This window comes from Amia ocellicauda, chromosome 18 (genome assembly GCF_036373705.1).
Source record: "Amia ocellicauda isolate fAmiCal2 chromosome 18, fAmiCal2.hap1, whole genome shotgun sequence".
NCBI classification, from domain to species: Eukaryota; Metazoa; Chordata; class Actinopteri; order Amiiformes; family Amiidae; genus Amia; species Amia ocellicauda.
In genome coordinates, this window is record NC_089867.1 from 20,682,648 (window position 1) to 20,699,748 (window position 17,101).

The window sequence follows — 17,101 nt, forward strand, 5'->3', positions numbered from 1 at the left end:
GTGGAAACACTGAGAATAATCTATTAAATATGTATATTTCATGTTTTAGAATGATGGTGTCATTAGGTGTTAACTAATACTAACTAATCGAATGCCAAAATTCAATACATCTGTGTCTTAGTCCATTTCAAATACCGAAGAAACATGCTTCTTATTACACTACTGGTAAGGAAAGCCCATTGTTTCACAGAAGTTATTCACAACACATAATCCATATAAATATAAATATTCCATCTTTATAGGTAGGTCAATGATGAGATTTCTAAAGCAAAGAAATCTAAATTTAAAAAAAAGACTATGGTCTCTTCTTCAGCCAGGTTTACTGTTCAGTATTTTACCACCTTTTTAATTTTCACAAAAGCAGTTTACGAAATTGGTTTATCCGCCTGTGCAGAGTAAGTGAGTGGGGAAAAAAATAAACTAATAATAAAAAATAAATGGGGAAAGTTAGCCGTTTGTGTGCCGGTCGAGGATAATTAAGTACACAAGGTGCTCTGGGTCATTAATGATGTCCCTGCTTTTTGTTAGGAGACATAATGAAGTACTCTCTAAGGGTAGGGCTGTGATGGCAGGACTGCAGGGACCCTGTTAAAAGAATATGGGCATAGGCAAGGGAAAATTAGCAAGGGTCAATTTTCTCACCTAACTTAACTGGAAAGCAATGAGCCAGGCAGTTAAATTAACAAGGCTGCTTTGTGATCCGACACGATCAGTCTGACCTTCCCGTTTCAACCCAGTCGAGTGGCATGAGGAGCAATGGATTATCACCAGTTGCTTTCCACTCGACTGAAGGCTTTCTTTGAACTTCAGAGCCGCCTCGCCTTCAGACCGAGACGCGAGACGCACACGGACAAATGCACAAATTTGTTCCCCCAACGGAAGAAGGAGATAACAGCTCCAGCTGGCCTTTGAGTGTGGTGTGCGGGCCAGCATCAAACCATAATACATTAACCTACATCTCTGTGCGCTCGTCTCGTGCAAAAAGCCATCTTCACAGCCTTTAACAGTGGGCTGGGAAAAAGGAAAACGAAATCCTATATTCACACAAGGTACATTGCAACATATTATAAGAAACGTTACTAATAAGAATCCTATATTTTTTGAAAGCAAAGTAAACTAGATGCTGTATCGCATCTTTCTGAGGGCAGATTTTAAATTTTATTATTTTCCCAAAGGCCCAGAAACAGGGGATCTTTGCTGGCAACCTATTTGAAGACCTTATTTCATTTTCAAGAAACATCACAGAAGATGCACACGTGTGAGTGCCTCTGACAGGGCTGCTCCTTGGTTATGGAGATGCCAGAAGCTCTACACAAGGTTGTGCCATGTACAGTGCCTTGCAAAAGTATTCACCCCCTTGGCATTTGTCCTATTTTGTTGCATTACAGCCTGTAATTTAAATAGATTTTGATTTGGATTTCACGTAATGAACATACACAAAATAGTCCAAATTGGTGAAGTGAAATGAAAAAAAAAAACTTGTGTGTGCATATGTATTCACCCCCTTTGCTATGAAGCCCCTAAATAACTGATGCAACCAATTACCTTCAGAAGTCACATAATTAGTTAAATAAAGTCCACCTGTGTGCAATCTAAGTGTCACATGATCTGTCACATGATCTCAGTATATATACACCTGTTCCAGAGTACATTTTGTAGTCTCAAATTTGCATAGCAGTTCATGCTAATCAAAAATATTTTTGCTTAGCAACACGAGTTGCTTGATTAGCAATTTAAATTGGTCTACCAATGATCAAAAGTGGTGTTTATTTTTTTATGTTTTGTTTTCATGACATATGATATGTGCATTCTTATCTACATTACTTTGCATGCATTTTAGACTGTGAAATGCATTTTACAGATATTTGCGTTAATTGTTATTTAATGCTTGCATGTTGCAGGTGTGTGACTGTAGATAGTAGCCTCTCATGCTCATCCCTGTACCCAAGTTATACCACTAAGCGTTCCATGCTTCTCCTGCAGTACTAGTGTAGTCAAGCCTTTCCAGAATCCTGCACAGTACTATCCATCTCTGCTCACAGACCCTGACTACATTGTTTATTAAGCAATGCTTTCATTCACCATTGCATAGGAGAGGAACTGGTGTGCTAATACAAGTTTGAAACTCTATAGATGCATAACATTCAGCATTCAGCATATTTTTACTTATAACTCTGTAAGCCTCTCTAGGGCTAGAGGCAAGTTTCTTATATGGAAACACTCAACACAAAATGGAGATTCAGAAAATAACAAATAATTGTGTTTGTCCCACCAACGTTAACACAGAAATCAAAAAAGTGAAGAAAAACAAACGCTTATGAGAACAAAAATAATTTATGGTCAGTATAACACCTTTTTATTGCTCCAGGCAGGCTTTTCACTGAACATTGAAACTTCAAAGTCTTATGAACTTCTGTAAAAAGAACTACTCAAATCTGACCTCCAGAACAGAAATTATAGCCATTTATATTAGACTACCAACAGCCGGAATAATTATGTACAAGTAAAAAATACTAAACGGGGAAACAGAATTCCAAACATCTGGCTTTTGAATATTGTCGCTTTAGGCCTTACATAGACACAGGCTATTCTGCACTGTTGTTGTAGTATGCATTCCAGCCACAAAGCTGCCATGGTTTTCTATTCTAATACAGAATACACTGTCTGTGGCTTTCATAGTTTTGTAAACAGACTCGGCATCTATGATTTGTTTTTGAAGAGTCAAGTGTTTTATTTTTTGTGTCACATTGCATTTTTCTACTTTGTATTTGCTTTTCTTGCTGTATTGCATCTTTCTGCTCTGTCTGTGAATCGCGTCTATTCTGTAAGCGCCCCGCTTTGTGAGCTCACATAAACACACAGCGCAGCGCAGTCCGGCAGCTCGGATATGGGCGCGTTTGGTGTCATTGGAAGGTAACAAGGCATGGAATACGGCCCTCTCTCCTCACAGACCCGTTTCTTAAAGGGCCGGCAGCTCAGCACTGCTTATTAGGCTCAACTAGGCTCATTCGAAAGCTAAAGACCTGAGGTTTTCGGGAGTGGCAGCATTGAGCACCTATGGGAAACAGGATTAGAGTAATAAGACGTAGAACGCTCGTCCCGCCCCCGGGACTATTTGCAAAGGGCGGACCCCAAAGACTGCCATAGAGGACGTGAGCGCGAAAGCACGAAATACAACGAATTTTAGATGCTTGTTTTTGGTTTGAAAAACATTTTAATCAGCGAATCTCCAAAAAAAATGCATCACAAATGGAGGTGAATTGACTCGCTTTTTGCGATGCGAACCCTGACAAAATGTTTGCTGCTGTTCTGAAAGGCCACAGAGTCTGCAACACCACTGAGCAAGGGGCACCACCAAGCAAGTAGCACCATGAAGACCAAGGAGCTCTCCAAACAGGTCAGGGACAAAGTTGTGGAGAAGTACAGATCAGGGTTGGGTTATAAAAAATATCTGAAACTTTGAACATCCCACGGAGCACCATTGAATCCATTATTGAAAAATTTAAAGAATATGGCACCACAACAAACCTGTGAAGAGAGGGCTGCCCACCAAAACTCACAGACCAGGCAAGGAGGGCATTAATCAGAGAGGCAACAAAGAGACCAAAGATAACCCTGAAGGAGCTGCAAAGCTCCACAGCGGAGATTGGAGTATCTGTCCATAGGACCACTTTAAGCCGTACACTCCACAGAGTTGGGCTTTATGGAAGAGTGGCCAGAAAAAAAGCCATTGCTTAAAGAAAAAAAATAAGGAAACACGTTTGCTGTTTGCCAAAGAGTCCCCAAACATATGAAAGAAGGTACTCTGTTCAGATGAGAATAAAACTGAGCTTTTTGTCCATCAAGGAAAATGCTGTGTCTGGCGCAAACCCAACGCCTCCCTGAGAACACCATCCCCACCAAGCATGGTGGTGGCAGCATCGTGCTGTGGGGATGTTTTTCATCGGCAAGGACTGGGAAACTGGTCAGAATTGAAGGAATGATGGATGGCGCTAAATACAGGGAAATTCTTGAGGGAAACCTGTTTCAGTCTTCCAGAGATTTGAGACTGGGACGGAGGTTCACCTTCCAGCAGGACAATGACCCTAAGCATACTGCTAAAGCAACACTCGAGTGGTTTAAGGGGAAACATTTAAATGTCTTGGAATGGCCTAGTCAAAGCCCAGACCTCAATCCAATTGCGAATCTGTGGTATGACTTAAAGATTGCTGTACACCAGCGGAACCCATCCAACTTGAAGGAGCTGGAGCAGTTTTGCCTTGAAGAATGGGCAGAAATCCCAGTGGCTAGATGTGCCAAGCTTATAGAGACATACCCCAAGATACTTGCATTAATCGCTGCAAAAGGTGGCTCTACAAAGTATTGACTTTGGGGGGGTGAATAGTTATGCACGCTCTAGTTTTCAGTTTTTTTGTCTTATTTCTTGTTTGTTTCACAATAAATAATAATTCTTCAAAGTGGTAGGCATGTTGTGTAAATCAAATGATACAAACCCCCAAAAAATCTATTTTAATTCTAGGTTGTAAGGCAACAAAATAGGAAAAATGCCAAGGGGGGTGAATACTTTCGAAAGGCACTGTAAACGAACATCAGCAAGGCATGGCGGTGGAGCTCCCTTACATAACTGCCACTTCAGTTTCACTGGCTCCGCTGGCTTTGCAAATACACAAGAGGAGAGACGGTGCTTTGTATTTACATTACAACCATGTGATCACTAATGCAGTGCATCTTGTGGAACTTCTAAGTGCGAATAATGCCGTCACAGCTTCCTAGACTCTACCTTCCGAGTAATAATTTGCGCTGATTTTTCATGTGAGCTGCCTGAAGCATTACCAATACATTACCATTCCAAGGATTGTGTGCAGCTGACACGGTAAAGTGATGCCACACAAAGGCACTGGTTACATAGAAGGCTATTTGATGATGTAGTCTGGTGTGTAAACTATGTACTTACTCGAAGTACAACAAAAGCCCCACAGTGCTTAAATAAGACGCACAACCGCACTTGTTCCCTTTTCTGTGAAGCTTGATTTCTAGACATTTGAATACCATGAACTTCAGACGCTAGCTGAATGAATGTCTTCTCTGATACATGGATAATGTATTTATGGATAGAAAAATAAAAAATAAATTAACCAATTAATATAATCCTGGAGTAAAATTACCTGAAAATGATTCCATAACAACTGTGGTTCCACTGCAGCCAATCTGATCAGAACTATCTGTTTTCCCTGCAAGGAAAAAAGGGAAAGTGGGTCAAATAATGACATGAGAATTGCTTTTGAATGCCATAGAAGTGTGATTGAAATGCATCTCTGAAACGGATCGATAAAAAAAATGTAATTTCCTTTTTAGAAATGCAAAATAGCATCAAGGCCAACTGCTCTTCACTTCAACTTTAATTAAACAACTAACTGGCAAGGTTACAGTGCTTGGAAACTGAAACACGCTATAGTCTTTAAAAACAAATCTCAGCTGGGTGCCTTATATTAACATGTAGTTAAACAAGTGTTTGTGAACACATTTATTGGTATATACCCTCTCTCTCTCTCTCTCCCTCCATCTCCCTCTCTCCCCTTTACACATTTAAAGCCAATATCAGTGGAAAGTGAATTTCAAGATAGGATATTCTACAAGCAGGAAGATAAAAAGCAGACGAAGATCAGAGAGAAACCTCATATATTCTGGGAGATTTCCTGACAGTGTTATAGATAACCAAATTATAGCATTTCTGAATATGATGTCATAGAATCTGTGTGGTAAAAACAAACACACTGCTTGGCTTTGTTAAGTGTCAGGTTCCAAATTCATTTCGACAAAAATCATTTCAGATTATCAGTGGAAAAATCTTTCAAAATTCCCTTTCAGACTATACTTTTGAATTTAACACACACAACTGAAAATGTGTTTTGCATTATAATCCCAGATTCTTTTACAAACGTACTGGCTATATTCTGATGTTATTCTGAAACACATACACTGCTGTCTGGCTTCCAGTACAATAGGATACACCTCAGATTATCTGAATTGAAATAAGAAATAAGAAAAATGTGTTTTTGATTTACAATATTTTATGCTAGTCATATGATCATGCATTATTAAATGCCATTACATTTTGTAAAGAAATCTACTGCTAGTAATTCAAATTTGAAAAGTTTTAAAAACACCTGGAATGTTGTTCATGTGGGTAAGTAGACCAAAGAACATTCCACATTCAATTAAAATATGAAATTTAATGTTTTAATAGACATTGACTATTAAAATTAATCTGAAACATTCCAGTGATTCTCTAAACCCAGCCTAGATTCAATCACAGTAATGAACCTCAACATCAAGTACAGATCTAATGTCTGTGCCCGATTCAAATAAACTAACACATAGAAACTCAAAAATAGATTAGCTTTCAAAGCACTTGCAGCTATTACATTTCAGGACTTCTGTACAATTACTTAGTCATTCTCAAACAATGCAAGTCTACCCAAGTTGTATTCAGTATTATTCATCCCTAATGAAAACATACATCAAATACTCTGTGTTTACGTTCCTAGGCTACACTAATAAACAATAATGGCAAGACATCTCCAGAGCAGGAATTCACAGAGGTTTGGAGCCATTTTCTCATATTGAAGCATTCATGTTGGACACAATGGGCATGACTGATAATTGACCGCAGTAATAGTTAAGTGTCTTGAGCTAATGGTGAGCTCACTTAACGAAAGCCAAGGTAAATTATAAAATAATAATGCCCACTGTGGAAGGCATTAAAGCTATTGCAAACACCCCCCACACCCCAAAAAAAGAAATACATGTTTTGTGCATATGGATGTAATGTGAAGAAATGTTTTAAATCAGTATTTTTGCATATCACACTTTGAAACGTGAAATAAAGCATACAGATAACAGTGAAAAATACTTCTACTTACATAAGTCATGCCAAGTCACATCAAGTATATATTATATAATAATACAAATAATAATAATTCCAAACAAGCTTAGCCAAATTGTTATTATTAAGAGTTAACAGAGTTTTACCGATACATTTATACAAACAGGTAGCTTGGGGGTTTTGTTGTACTTAAATGACTGAATGGATCAAATGGTTCACACCTCTTCAATCTTGTTCCTTGACCATTACCCAGTTTAAATGATCTTTTTCCACAGGTAAAAAGTAAAAAGATAGCAGTGTGACTCACACTGCACACTCCACCAAGATGCACCATTTAAACAGTAGTGGATCAAAGGATGCCCCCGTTTAGATATAACCTTTTAGCCACTGAAAATGTATTGCAAGTTTAAGGCTTTCCTACACAGTGCTCTCGGGTTTGATGAGCCTTTAAATAAATAAAAAAGCATAATATTTGTATTTGCTAGTGGAGTAGCAAGGCTGCCTACAAGCAATTCACATGCTTCATTGTATTTTTATAAATATTAGATAGTATGCAGGCACTGAAAAATAAAAGACAGGGGTCTCTCAAATGCCCTATTGGGACTTTTCCTGGAAATGTGGGATGTAAAATTGTAAGCTGTAAAATCCTCCAATGCATGTGAAAATCTCCTCCTCCAAATCCTACAACAGCTGGGAATGCTTGCCAAATTTAGGGGTCAAGATCCTCCCACCCAAACTCCAAAAAAATTAAAAGTTTTACATTGCTGCAGAACGGACAGCTGCGATGCCGGGTACGATAAGGAAAAGCAGTACGATAAGAATAGGTGACAATCACTACTACAGTCCGTACCTTAGCCAGTGTCTTACAGCTGCAGGGGCCCTAAAAAATAGACGTTCTGCTCTGCTTCAAGACTTTGGCAGATTACCACACTCTCAAATTGATTTCTCAGGATAACTATTTCCTCAACACAAGCCAGCCATTCTTCCGTTGTCATTTTGTTCAGGAAAAATTCATTCCTGGGGATCCAGATAAGGAATTTTTAGCAACTGAGTTGTAACTGAGATTTGTAAAGGATTTTTGGCCCACGTTGACCATCTTCTTCTGGTATGTGAACAGAGAAAAACAGATGGACTTGAGACAATGGATACATATCTGGGTGTGTTGGTAACTTCTGTGAGTTTCTCAGCATTAACTTTGTCCATAAACCAACCCTAACCTCACATCAATCTGAACTATAACTGTAATACAATATTCTTAAACATTACCTTAAGTCTAACCCCAAACACCAACCAAGGAAAAAATGAGAGCCTAGTCAAGTTCAAAGCCACACTTAAACCCAAACTTTAACCCTCCGTTCTACCTAACAATAACTCAAAAGAAACCTAGACTCATAAACTTCATTTAGTCCTAACTAAAACCCAAATTCAAACTCACCCTCCCTCTCCAAGCATAATCTTATCAAGCAACAAATGCTACCCGTAACTCGAAACCCCTCACCTGTAGACCTCTCTTGAAACAACATCAGAGACACACAAACACCATTCTACCATTTTCTATTTGTCATTATTGTCAGTGATTCAATAAAATAGGAGTGAAAATACTTAAGCCTCTTAATTTAATGGTACAAGCAGCAACTTTAACTATCTGCAGTAAATGCTTTGAATCCACCCAAGTGATTCTTTCAAATCTTTCAAATTCCTCTAAGGGATAACTGGCTGTAGATTAGATAGGGGATAAACAAAACCTCAAATCCAGCACAGATTCTGACATATAGTTGTGTTTTGCGATTAATAACCATCATAATGTGTTTTCTTCTTCCGTTCAGCCTTTTTGTAGGATTTTGTAGTGTATCATCATCGACCTAATGTCACAAAATGTATAATTGCTGTAAAGGGGACCTCACCTAAAGGAATAAGCAATGGAGGGCTCATTCTTAAAGAAACCCATTGAGCATTAGATATAAAAAATCTGAAAGTGATTTAAACTGAATAGAAGTGTCACAAAAAGTGTGTGGGAAAGGCAGAACTGGCACAAAAAGAAGAAACAAAATCTGCCATTCTAGGTTTTATTATAAAAATGTCAGAAAGGAACCAGCTTAGTTTTGGTATAATAATTTCAGGAGGTGTGACAGCCAACCTGCACAGAATATGATGGATCTCCCCTAAGTATGCGATCGTTAACTTGGCAGACAACAGGAATACTGCTGCTTTCATCTTTCTAGGTGAAGTGCTTATTGTTTCTTTAATGGAGACCAATATGAAATATTTATCAGACTGCATCCTGTTGAGGTAATTGTTTCAAACAAGATAACAGTTACTGACAAGGCCAGGCACTGCAAGCTAGCTTGGTTGGGAGACTTAAGGATAAAGTGACTTTAATCTGACAGCAGGTAATTGGTATTTAGATGAGATTGATGACACTGATTACAATTAGATCTATCCGTCTGTCTCTCTTGTTCAACATCTACAAGGACATGCACTATGAATATGTGTGCTTTCATATACATGTGTAATCTCAACCTGATAGATACACCTACTGTATGCATGCAAAAGTGTATTGCCCATCTTGTAAAGATGTAGTTACATTAAACTTACAACAACGAAAATTCAAATGTCATATATTATTCTTTATGTCTAAGTAAGTACATCAGAATTTGATAAAGGTACCAGCCAAGTCTAGAAATATCTCTTTACACAATCTGGACCATCTAATTTGTCCAATCCAAGGGAAGTTACTACACTGATGTTAATGGCTTTCCAATAGTTTATGTATTATCAATGTATGCAAATCTTGTGCATTATCTTTGTTATCCGGTGGAAGAATAAGGAAAAAGTGGAAATAGCTTTAATGTATCTGTTTAAACTCTGTAACTACTAAATCACTATTGCACAAGTATAATAGATATAACAAAAGCTAAGTGCATCAGTATGAAGCAGAAAAGTTATATTAAGACAGGATTTGAACTGCATTCAAATTGTGTTAAATGATTTATGAAACACTTAAGGTCATTTCAACCAATTAGCGTGTAAATAGCAATTCATTTAATACACTCCCATCCTGTGATTATATTGGTGTACTTATCAACATATCAATCAGTTTTTCATTGAAGCCGAGTTGAGACCAAATTAAACCACTTCCCAGATGTATTTATATATATATATATATATATATATATATGAACAAAAAAGTTGACTGGCTGTCAGTGCATATAGGAAACTATTTTTCCAGCATATACAGTAATATTTAAATAAATAAATATACCACCCAACCACCCCCCAAAGACAAATCTCATGCTTATTCTTAAGAATACTCACTCTACAGTATTCCTCTATCTTAGTACTTAAAAATCACTTCACAGGAATCATGCTTCCCGAGGCATTGACTAAACAAACAACTACTACACAGGCAGTGACGCTCATTCTGCTTGGTGCACTGCGATGGTTAGCGGAGCTTGGCTGCTCAACAAATAAAAGCCATTTCCACACGGCATTCAAAACTTCTGCTCAGTTCGGCAAATCTCTAGCGTTCCTTTAAGAATGAAAACTAATATTCTGAGGATGTTCTGTGAGAAGCAATCGCTGGGGAGAAGCAGTCAGAGGCTCCTAAACAGTTTCAGAGTGCTGCCATACCCTTTGTCTTTCCACCAGACTGCGAGCCCAAGTCTCTCCTTGTACCTTCTCCGAGTCCCTTGGAGAACCTTTTGATGAGATGGATCTTCAATACCTATGTATTATTAATTCAGATTCTGCCTACAGCATCTTTTAATCATACACTTTCATGATTTATGGATTGCCTATTGGATTTTAGTGTGTTACAAATGGCTTAAGGCAACAAAAAAGCCCTTTGTAACTCAAGATTTATACTCTGGAAGGTCTTCTTTTGACTAAGGGATTAAAAGAAAAAAAGTGCTGCTGTGCACTCATATTTACAAGTGATCTCGGAGACCGATGCATTGGATTATGAATTCTCATGGTAATTTGAAATTAAAACATTTAGAGATATTCCATTTTCCATTTATTTGATTGTATTAATATTATTAATCAATCAGGATTTGCTCTTTTTCACCATTTGTTCAAGAGTAAGTCCTTAACCGTATTTTCTTTTTTATTCTAGTTTTTACAGGTATGATATTGCACAAAGGGGAAGGTATATTGGTAAAATACTGCACTACTCAATTTTCTTTATAAATGTCCTCCTCGAAGCTTAAATATATTCATGACAAGTCTGATTTGGCTTTGATGGGAATAAACACAGACTCTTATCAGTGATGATTCTCAACATGTATTTTCAAAATGTTATCACTGAAGTTTAACTTGATTAATACTGGGTGAAATTTTTTTCACATTCTCACTCCGGTGCCATTACTGTTTATACAGGGTACGCTGAAATAAAATGTATATGCTGGGTAAATCAGCAGACTTTACACCCCTGGAACGCCTGCAAGTTATATTGTTCGTTTGGACTTAAGCTATACTATAGGTATTTTTATTGTTGGTGTGTTCCAGTAGTTACAAAAGCAAGGATGTGAGCAGAGCTGTGGCAAGCACAGCCTGACTGTCACCTGGAGACTTGTGTAGCACTTGAACAACTCCTACTAGCAGACTGTGTACATGGTTTCAAATTTACATAGCAGAGACTATTCCTCTATGTAACCTTAAGAGGAGGTTTGAATGGTGCTCAAGGGGCCACGTGAAGATCACTTTTGTGTTGTTTTACATGCGCTGAGGACTTGATTGGTATTCAACACAGACACTGATCATTATACACAGTGTGCTTTGTAACCTTGCTTGTACGTATTCACAATATGCAGCAAGGAAGTTAGGTTTTCTGGGGAGCAGACATGTGTACTTTTTAAACAGCAGACAACTTAATACAGACATCCTGTATGGATCGCTCTCGAGTTGAATTGCTCTCTCTGATTGGCGGTATTCTGCTGCTTGGATACAGTGACCAAAATCAGTTCCACACAATTAGTACACAATAAGATGCAGAAAATATATCTTAAAATATATATATACATTTTTAAAATGCTGTGCTGATTTGTAGTTTCTGTCCATAGAGCAGCAGCAACACTACATTTTTTTGTTTTGACAATACCAAAACCAGAATTGTTTTTATAATTTTGACTGGATTCTCTCTCAACTCAGGCCATTGAAAAGTCAACTAAGAAGAGTAAATAGAAAAAAAAATTAAAACCGGTTTATGGCATTAAAAATTACAAATAATAATATAAAAAGTTGTGGGAGTGTGGCATGAATGTTACCAAAAAACAAGTTCAGTAACACCTTCAGTCTCCAACAGATGTTTTGTTTTTAACCAACTAACACCAGCACTGCAAACAACTAATTCATGTCCTTAATAATAGAAGCCCTTAAATCAAATAAAGCCCTGATATGAATATCTTACAGCATCAAATTAAGCATGAGGGAGGGCTCAGTATTAGTACACATGCTCCACATGCTAACCAGACCTTTAAATGCAACTCGTTAGGTTAGGCAGAGGGCCTGCTTCAATAACAGATGGAGATAGGAAACAATTAATAGTTATGGTATTACCGGGAAAACACATATTAAAATTATGTTATTTAATTAATCATATTGAATACTTATCAAGCGACTTGTGGTTTATTTGTTATTTTTAAGACTTTTGTAAAAGTCACTGTTAATTGACACTGTTAACTACATGGCCCCTGCACTAGCATATATTAATAAATGGATACTAACTCAAGGGTACACAAGAAATATTGTGATAAATTGGCTGAAAAAACTGATGAATCGTTGGTATGACATAAGAGGCAATTTTATTCTTAATAGAACTTACAGCTGTACAGATGGTACAATTAAACTTTATAAGTGCAGTATTAAAATGTTCATAATACACACTTGTATAATTGGAATAAACTTGGCAATCATTATTGTATGCATTTTCATTTTATTTGTTTTAAAGAATATAAATTAATTTTATTAAATTAATAGAATACTTGACACTTTCTCTGAAATGCTAACCCGTCCTTTTCTTTTCCAGTTGAGTATCGAGATCTTTTCCACACAGATTGTAGCTGTATTTGTTGTTGTCAATAGATGACCTTTTCTAAGTGTTTGACCGGGGAGTGATTCAGAATTTGCACATTGCTATTTTGGTGGCTTTGTGTATTAAACAATTGTAGTGTTAAATGTTTTCAAACAAATGGAAGCGCCAAGTCTTCAGCTACCCAACCTCATCTAGAGGATCGCTTTATTAATTCCACACACCCTCCGTTTATTCAGACTATTGGACTGATATTTTGGGACCCAATTAGCATAAAAGAGAAAAAATAAAACTTTAAACAGATGGGCATAGCAGAGCTGTGCTGTGATTATCTGCACTCACCATCCAGGTAGCTAGGGGTACCCCCTCCGAGTCCCATGGTGTCTGATCCACTTCCAGACTCCGATTCCCCCTCAGGGATTGGCGAGTCGGCCCGCACAAATCCGGATTTAGCCACAGCGAGGAGGGCTGAGCCTCTGGAGTCATCGCTTTCAAAGGCTCTCTCCATCAAAGGGTAGCTAATACACTCAAACCCACTGTGCATAAGGAGAGAGAGGAAACTGACATTTCAGCATCTTGTGCAATTCTGATAAGCTCTTAGCCACCCATCTTATGCACCCCCCACCCTACACACACACACACACACAAACCCCCCAGCCCCCATCACCAATTACTTATTTTAATCAGCAGCGCATGAAAGTGAACGATCTAAATTAAACAAAGCGCAATCAGTCTATCAAAGCTCTTTCCACACAGTCTGTGCTGGTGTTCCCATTAGAATTAGACTTAAGAACTCACAGTCTGTAGGGTCAGTCACGGTAGATACACCTCATAGTCTTACTTATTTTGTAAGGGAAATTAAATCGGTTTCATGGTAGGCCGAGAAGCCTTTATTTTTTAATTGATTACATTTAAGCACCAGGAATATATTGCCAGGTCCACCATAAAGAGACGTTTCAAAGTGTTTCAAGACCAGCTTCGATTAGCAGAACATAAAATAAATACTTATTAGTGCATAAAGTATTTTTCTGTAAAATAAAGATTACTGTGTAAATACTTATGGTGCTCACTCAAATTCATAGGCTCAAATCGTTCCCATTTAGTAAAAGAATTGGAATTTGATATCAGTATATAGATCATTTACCTATATTTCTGTTTTGCCACAGATTTGTCATCAATGTTAAGCATGACAAGTTCAAACATTATGGTAAACAAAAGCATTTTTATTCCCGAAAAAGTGAAAAACTAGACCTTTAACTTATAAACTTAACTTTGTTGTGTGAGCAGGCTGCATTTCAAACCAAAAGAGAAAGAAGTGACAGAAGAAATTATAGTTCTAGTTTTATAAATGATTTATCCAAACAAGAAATATAAAGATCTTGTCCTTGACCGTTGGTTTCTTGACCGGTTCATGCATTAATCTTCCTCTCATACAGGCTACAGGAGAGTTGTTTTATGTCTCTATATGAGGTCACAGCACATGAAAAGGTTAAACAATATTTATTAGGGCTATCGGAGACATTGTTACTTTCTGATGACTTACAATGGTGTCGGAACAGGTTTCTCCTCCATGTCTTCAATCAGTTTTAAGAGAGCGGCGGGAGTAGGAGTATCAGGGGTCACAACGTTACGGATACCGGCCCAAATTTGCAAAACACGGCCATTCTCACCTTAGAGTTGGAAAACAGGTATTTGAAAATACATTAAAAAAATCGACCCATAAAAGAAACATTTCAAAATAAACAGACCAATATATAAAATAATAAGGAATCACACAGAGGTTTCTAGTGTTGCAGTAACCAAGCGACTCACATGTCTGGATCACCGAATTGTCATTAAACTGAACTGAATGTGTCCCTCACTGAACACACGGACGCCTCGCTCGTTCGCTTACCCAGGTATCTATGCTTCTTGTGTCTTATCTTTCTTTAAATTAAAATGTCTCTGTGACTTATGCACAAACACTAGAAGGTTTCAGCACAAACAGCCAACATTAATTAGACAAAATGAGCAGGACTATGAGTAATGCAATTAGAAAGGAGATTGCAGAATGCTTCCTGCCATCTGAGACACACAACTGCCTTTTCCCAAGGATATGAAACCATTCCTACTTATCAATATGTACCAAAAAATTAATTAAATTGGAAAAATAATATGTAGTAGGCAGGAAACTATACATTTTAAATAGGCCTTGGTCCATTCATACACTAGCAATATCCCAAAGAAGCAAAATCAGCAAAATTACATTAGAAAAAGGACAATTGCACATAAATTGGAGGTTGTCCTGAAATGACCATGCAAGTTTGCCTTTCTTTTTTAATAAAGTGCAGGTGATATCACTAGGATTCCAAAAACACCAGGCCAACTTCAAATTTGCCTTAAACCCCAGCAATCACTGCACTGTACACAAAGCACACACAAACTTAATTCAAATCAGCCCTCGGTTAGATTAGTGTTTATACCACTGAACGCTAAATTTAAATTGTTAACCTCGTTTTACTGAAATGTTGAGCCGTATACTGCAAAAACAAAGACATTTGCATTGTAGCAGGCTGTATTATTACTTTTGTTCTCTGCTGTATACAATGCTAAAGTCAAGTTTGTGAATATTTCTTCGTTTTATTTAAATCAATGTAAAGTGCAAATGCTTGCCATACTGAAAGAGTCCTACAATTAACCTAGATGCTAGTCTTAATTTTGCAAATCTTATATTTACCAAAAGGGTGCTTGTTGGACTGCAACTTCAGGAAACTAACTGTAAAGCTACATAACTTGCCTTAGTTTTCTGTGTATATCATATTTTGCACTGGATACGAATGTGTGTATGTTAGAACTCACCTGGTGTCTCTTCTCCTGACTCATTTTGAAGCTGAACTTCAAGAGTAAAAGGTGATCCCTGGAAAACCTCGAGCACATCGCCTCCCTCGATCACTATTTTAGACGCACCACCTGGAGCATATCAAAAGTGTTGAACAAGTCTGATGTCTTCACAAGATTTATTACGAAAAGCTGGTCACATTGAGAGCTAGTAAACCATATTTGAGTACTAATGATGAAGAAATACACAGAAAAAAGACCACTGATTCAATCCAACAGAGCATTATGTTAAAAACCAAACACATTAAATCTGAGTAACACCCATTAGTGTACAGAAATGAGAATCTATAAGTACATACTTTTTTTTTTTTTTTTTTTTTTTTTTTAGGATTAAAGAAAAAACAAACAATCGACTTAAGCCTCATCAGTAATTCGGTTTAAAAGCGGAGGTCTCCAGAGTGCGGCTCTGTGTTATGAAGAGCCAGACCTTGCCAACTTCTTCTCATCTCACCCTGAATACAACTTGACAAAATAAATGTAGATCACAGCTCAACACTTGAAAGATAACGGCAGATTATATAATTTATTAAGAATTACCATTTGTCATTTTCCTTAAATCAGATCAAATTGATGCAGATCGCTATCTTGACAGATGAAATAAAAGGCCAGTACATTACAACATCTAATTTTCCCACTTCTCAAGACCAAATCAAAGGATAATCTTAATGGCCGATTGGAATAGTTAAACTGATGGATGACTCGGCTGCCTTAAATGGATTATTTCATTGCTTTTCGTTACGTGACCATTTATAATCTTAAATTTAATTCCAAGTCCTGTTCAGCCCCCTATACATCTTTGTCCGTATTTTCACAATCTCTTCTAAAAAATGCGTGTGGAACGAATTTGTGGCAAACAGTACACACTAATTACAGGCAGTCTGCTTATACATGTATATTCATTAATAACCTTATTGGGTACTAGAAACAGACGTTTAGTAAGTATGAATAGGGAAATATATTCTTAATGATTTAAAGCATTTTAAGGTTCAAGCAATACTTTACCGCTTAGACTTGTATGATAGGTTTAGGGCTGGGGAATTGCTTATATTAATTTGACCAGAGTTTAATATATTTCGGCCTATGTTGCATTATATAAAATTAATTATTAAGGTAGCTGTAAAATAACGTAATTTATTCTGTGGCTATATTATAACTGCCAGAAGTAATGCATATGTCAGTAGAATTGCTTAAATGTAAAAACACCAAAAGGTACAGGTAATTGTAATCAATGCTGAAGGTGTCAGACTTGTCAGTTTGCCTTTGTGGATGCAAGCAAACAGTTCTTGCATTAGTTTTCAAGACTGCATAAC

At 37.3% G+C, this 17,101-nt stretch overlaps 1 protein-coding gene across 2 annotated transcripts in view; it reads right to left on the reverse strand.

The window, feature by feature from the left end:
• The window catches only part of LOC136713838 (MORN repeat-containing protein 1), a 69,956-nt gene that overhangs the window by 40,718 nt on the left and 12,137 nt on the right, over positions 1-17,101 (reverse strand). The window contains exons 8-11 of one of the 2 annotated variants that reach the window (XM_066691061.1): positions 15,753-15,863; positions 14,458-14,584; positions 13,257-13,450; positions 5,166-5,231 (exon numbers count right to left, since the gene is read on the reverse strand). In XM_066691061.1, coding sequence (XP_066547158.1) covers positions 5,166-5,231; positions 13,257-13,450; positions 14,458-14,584; positions 15,753-15,863 — 498 coding nt within the window. The remainder of the gene's footprint in view (positions 1-5,165; positions 5,232-13,256; positions 13,451-14,457; positions 14,585-15,752; positions 15,864-17,101) is intronic. The other variant, XM_066691062.1, reaches the window with a different exon arrangement.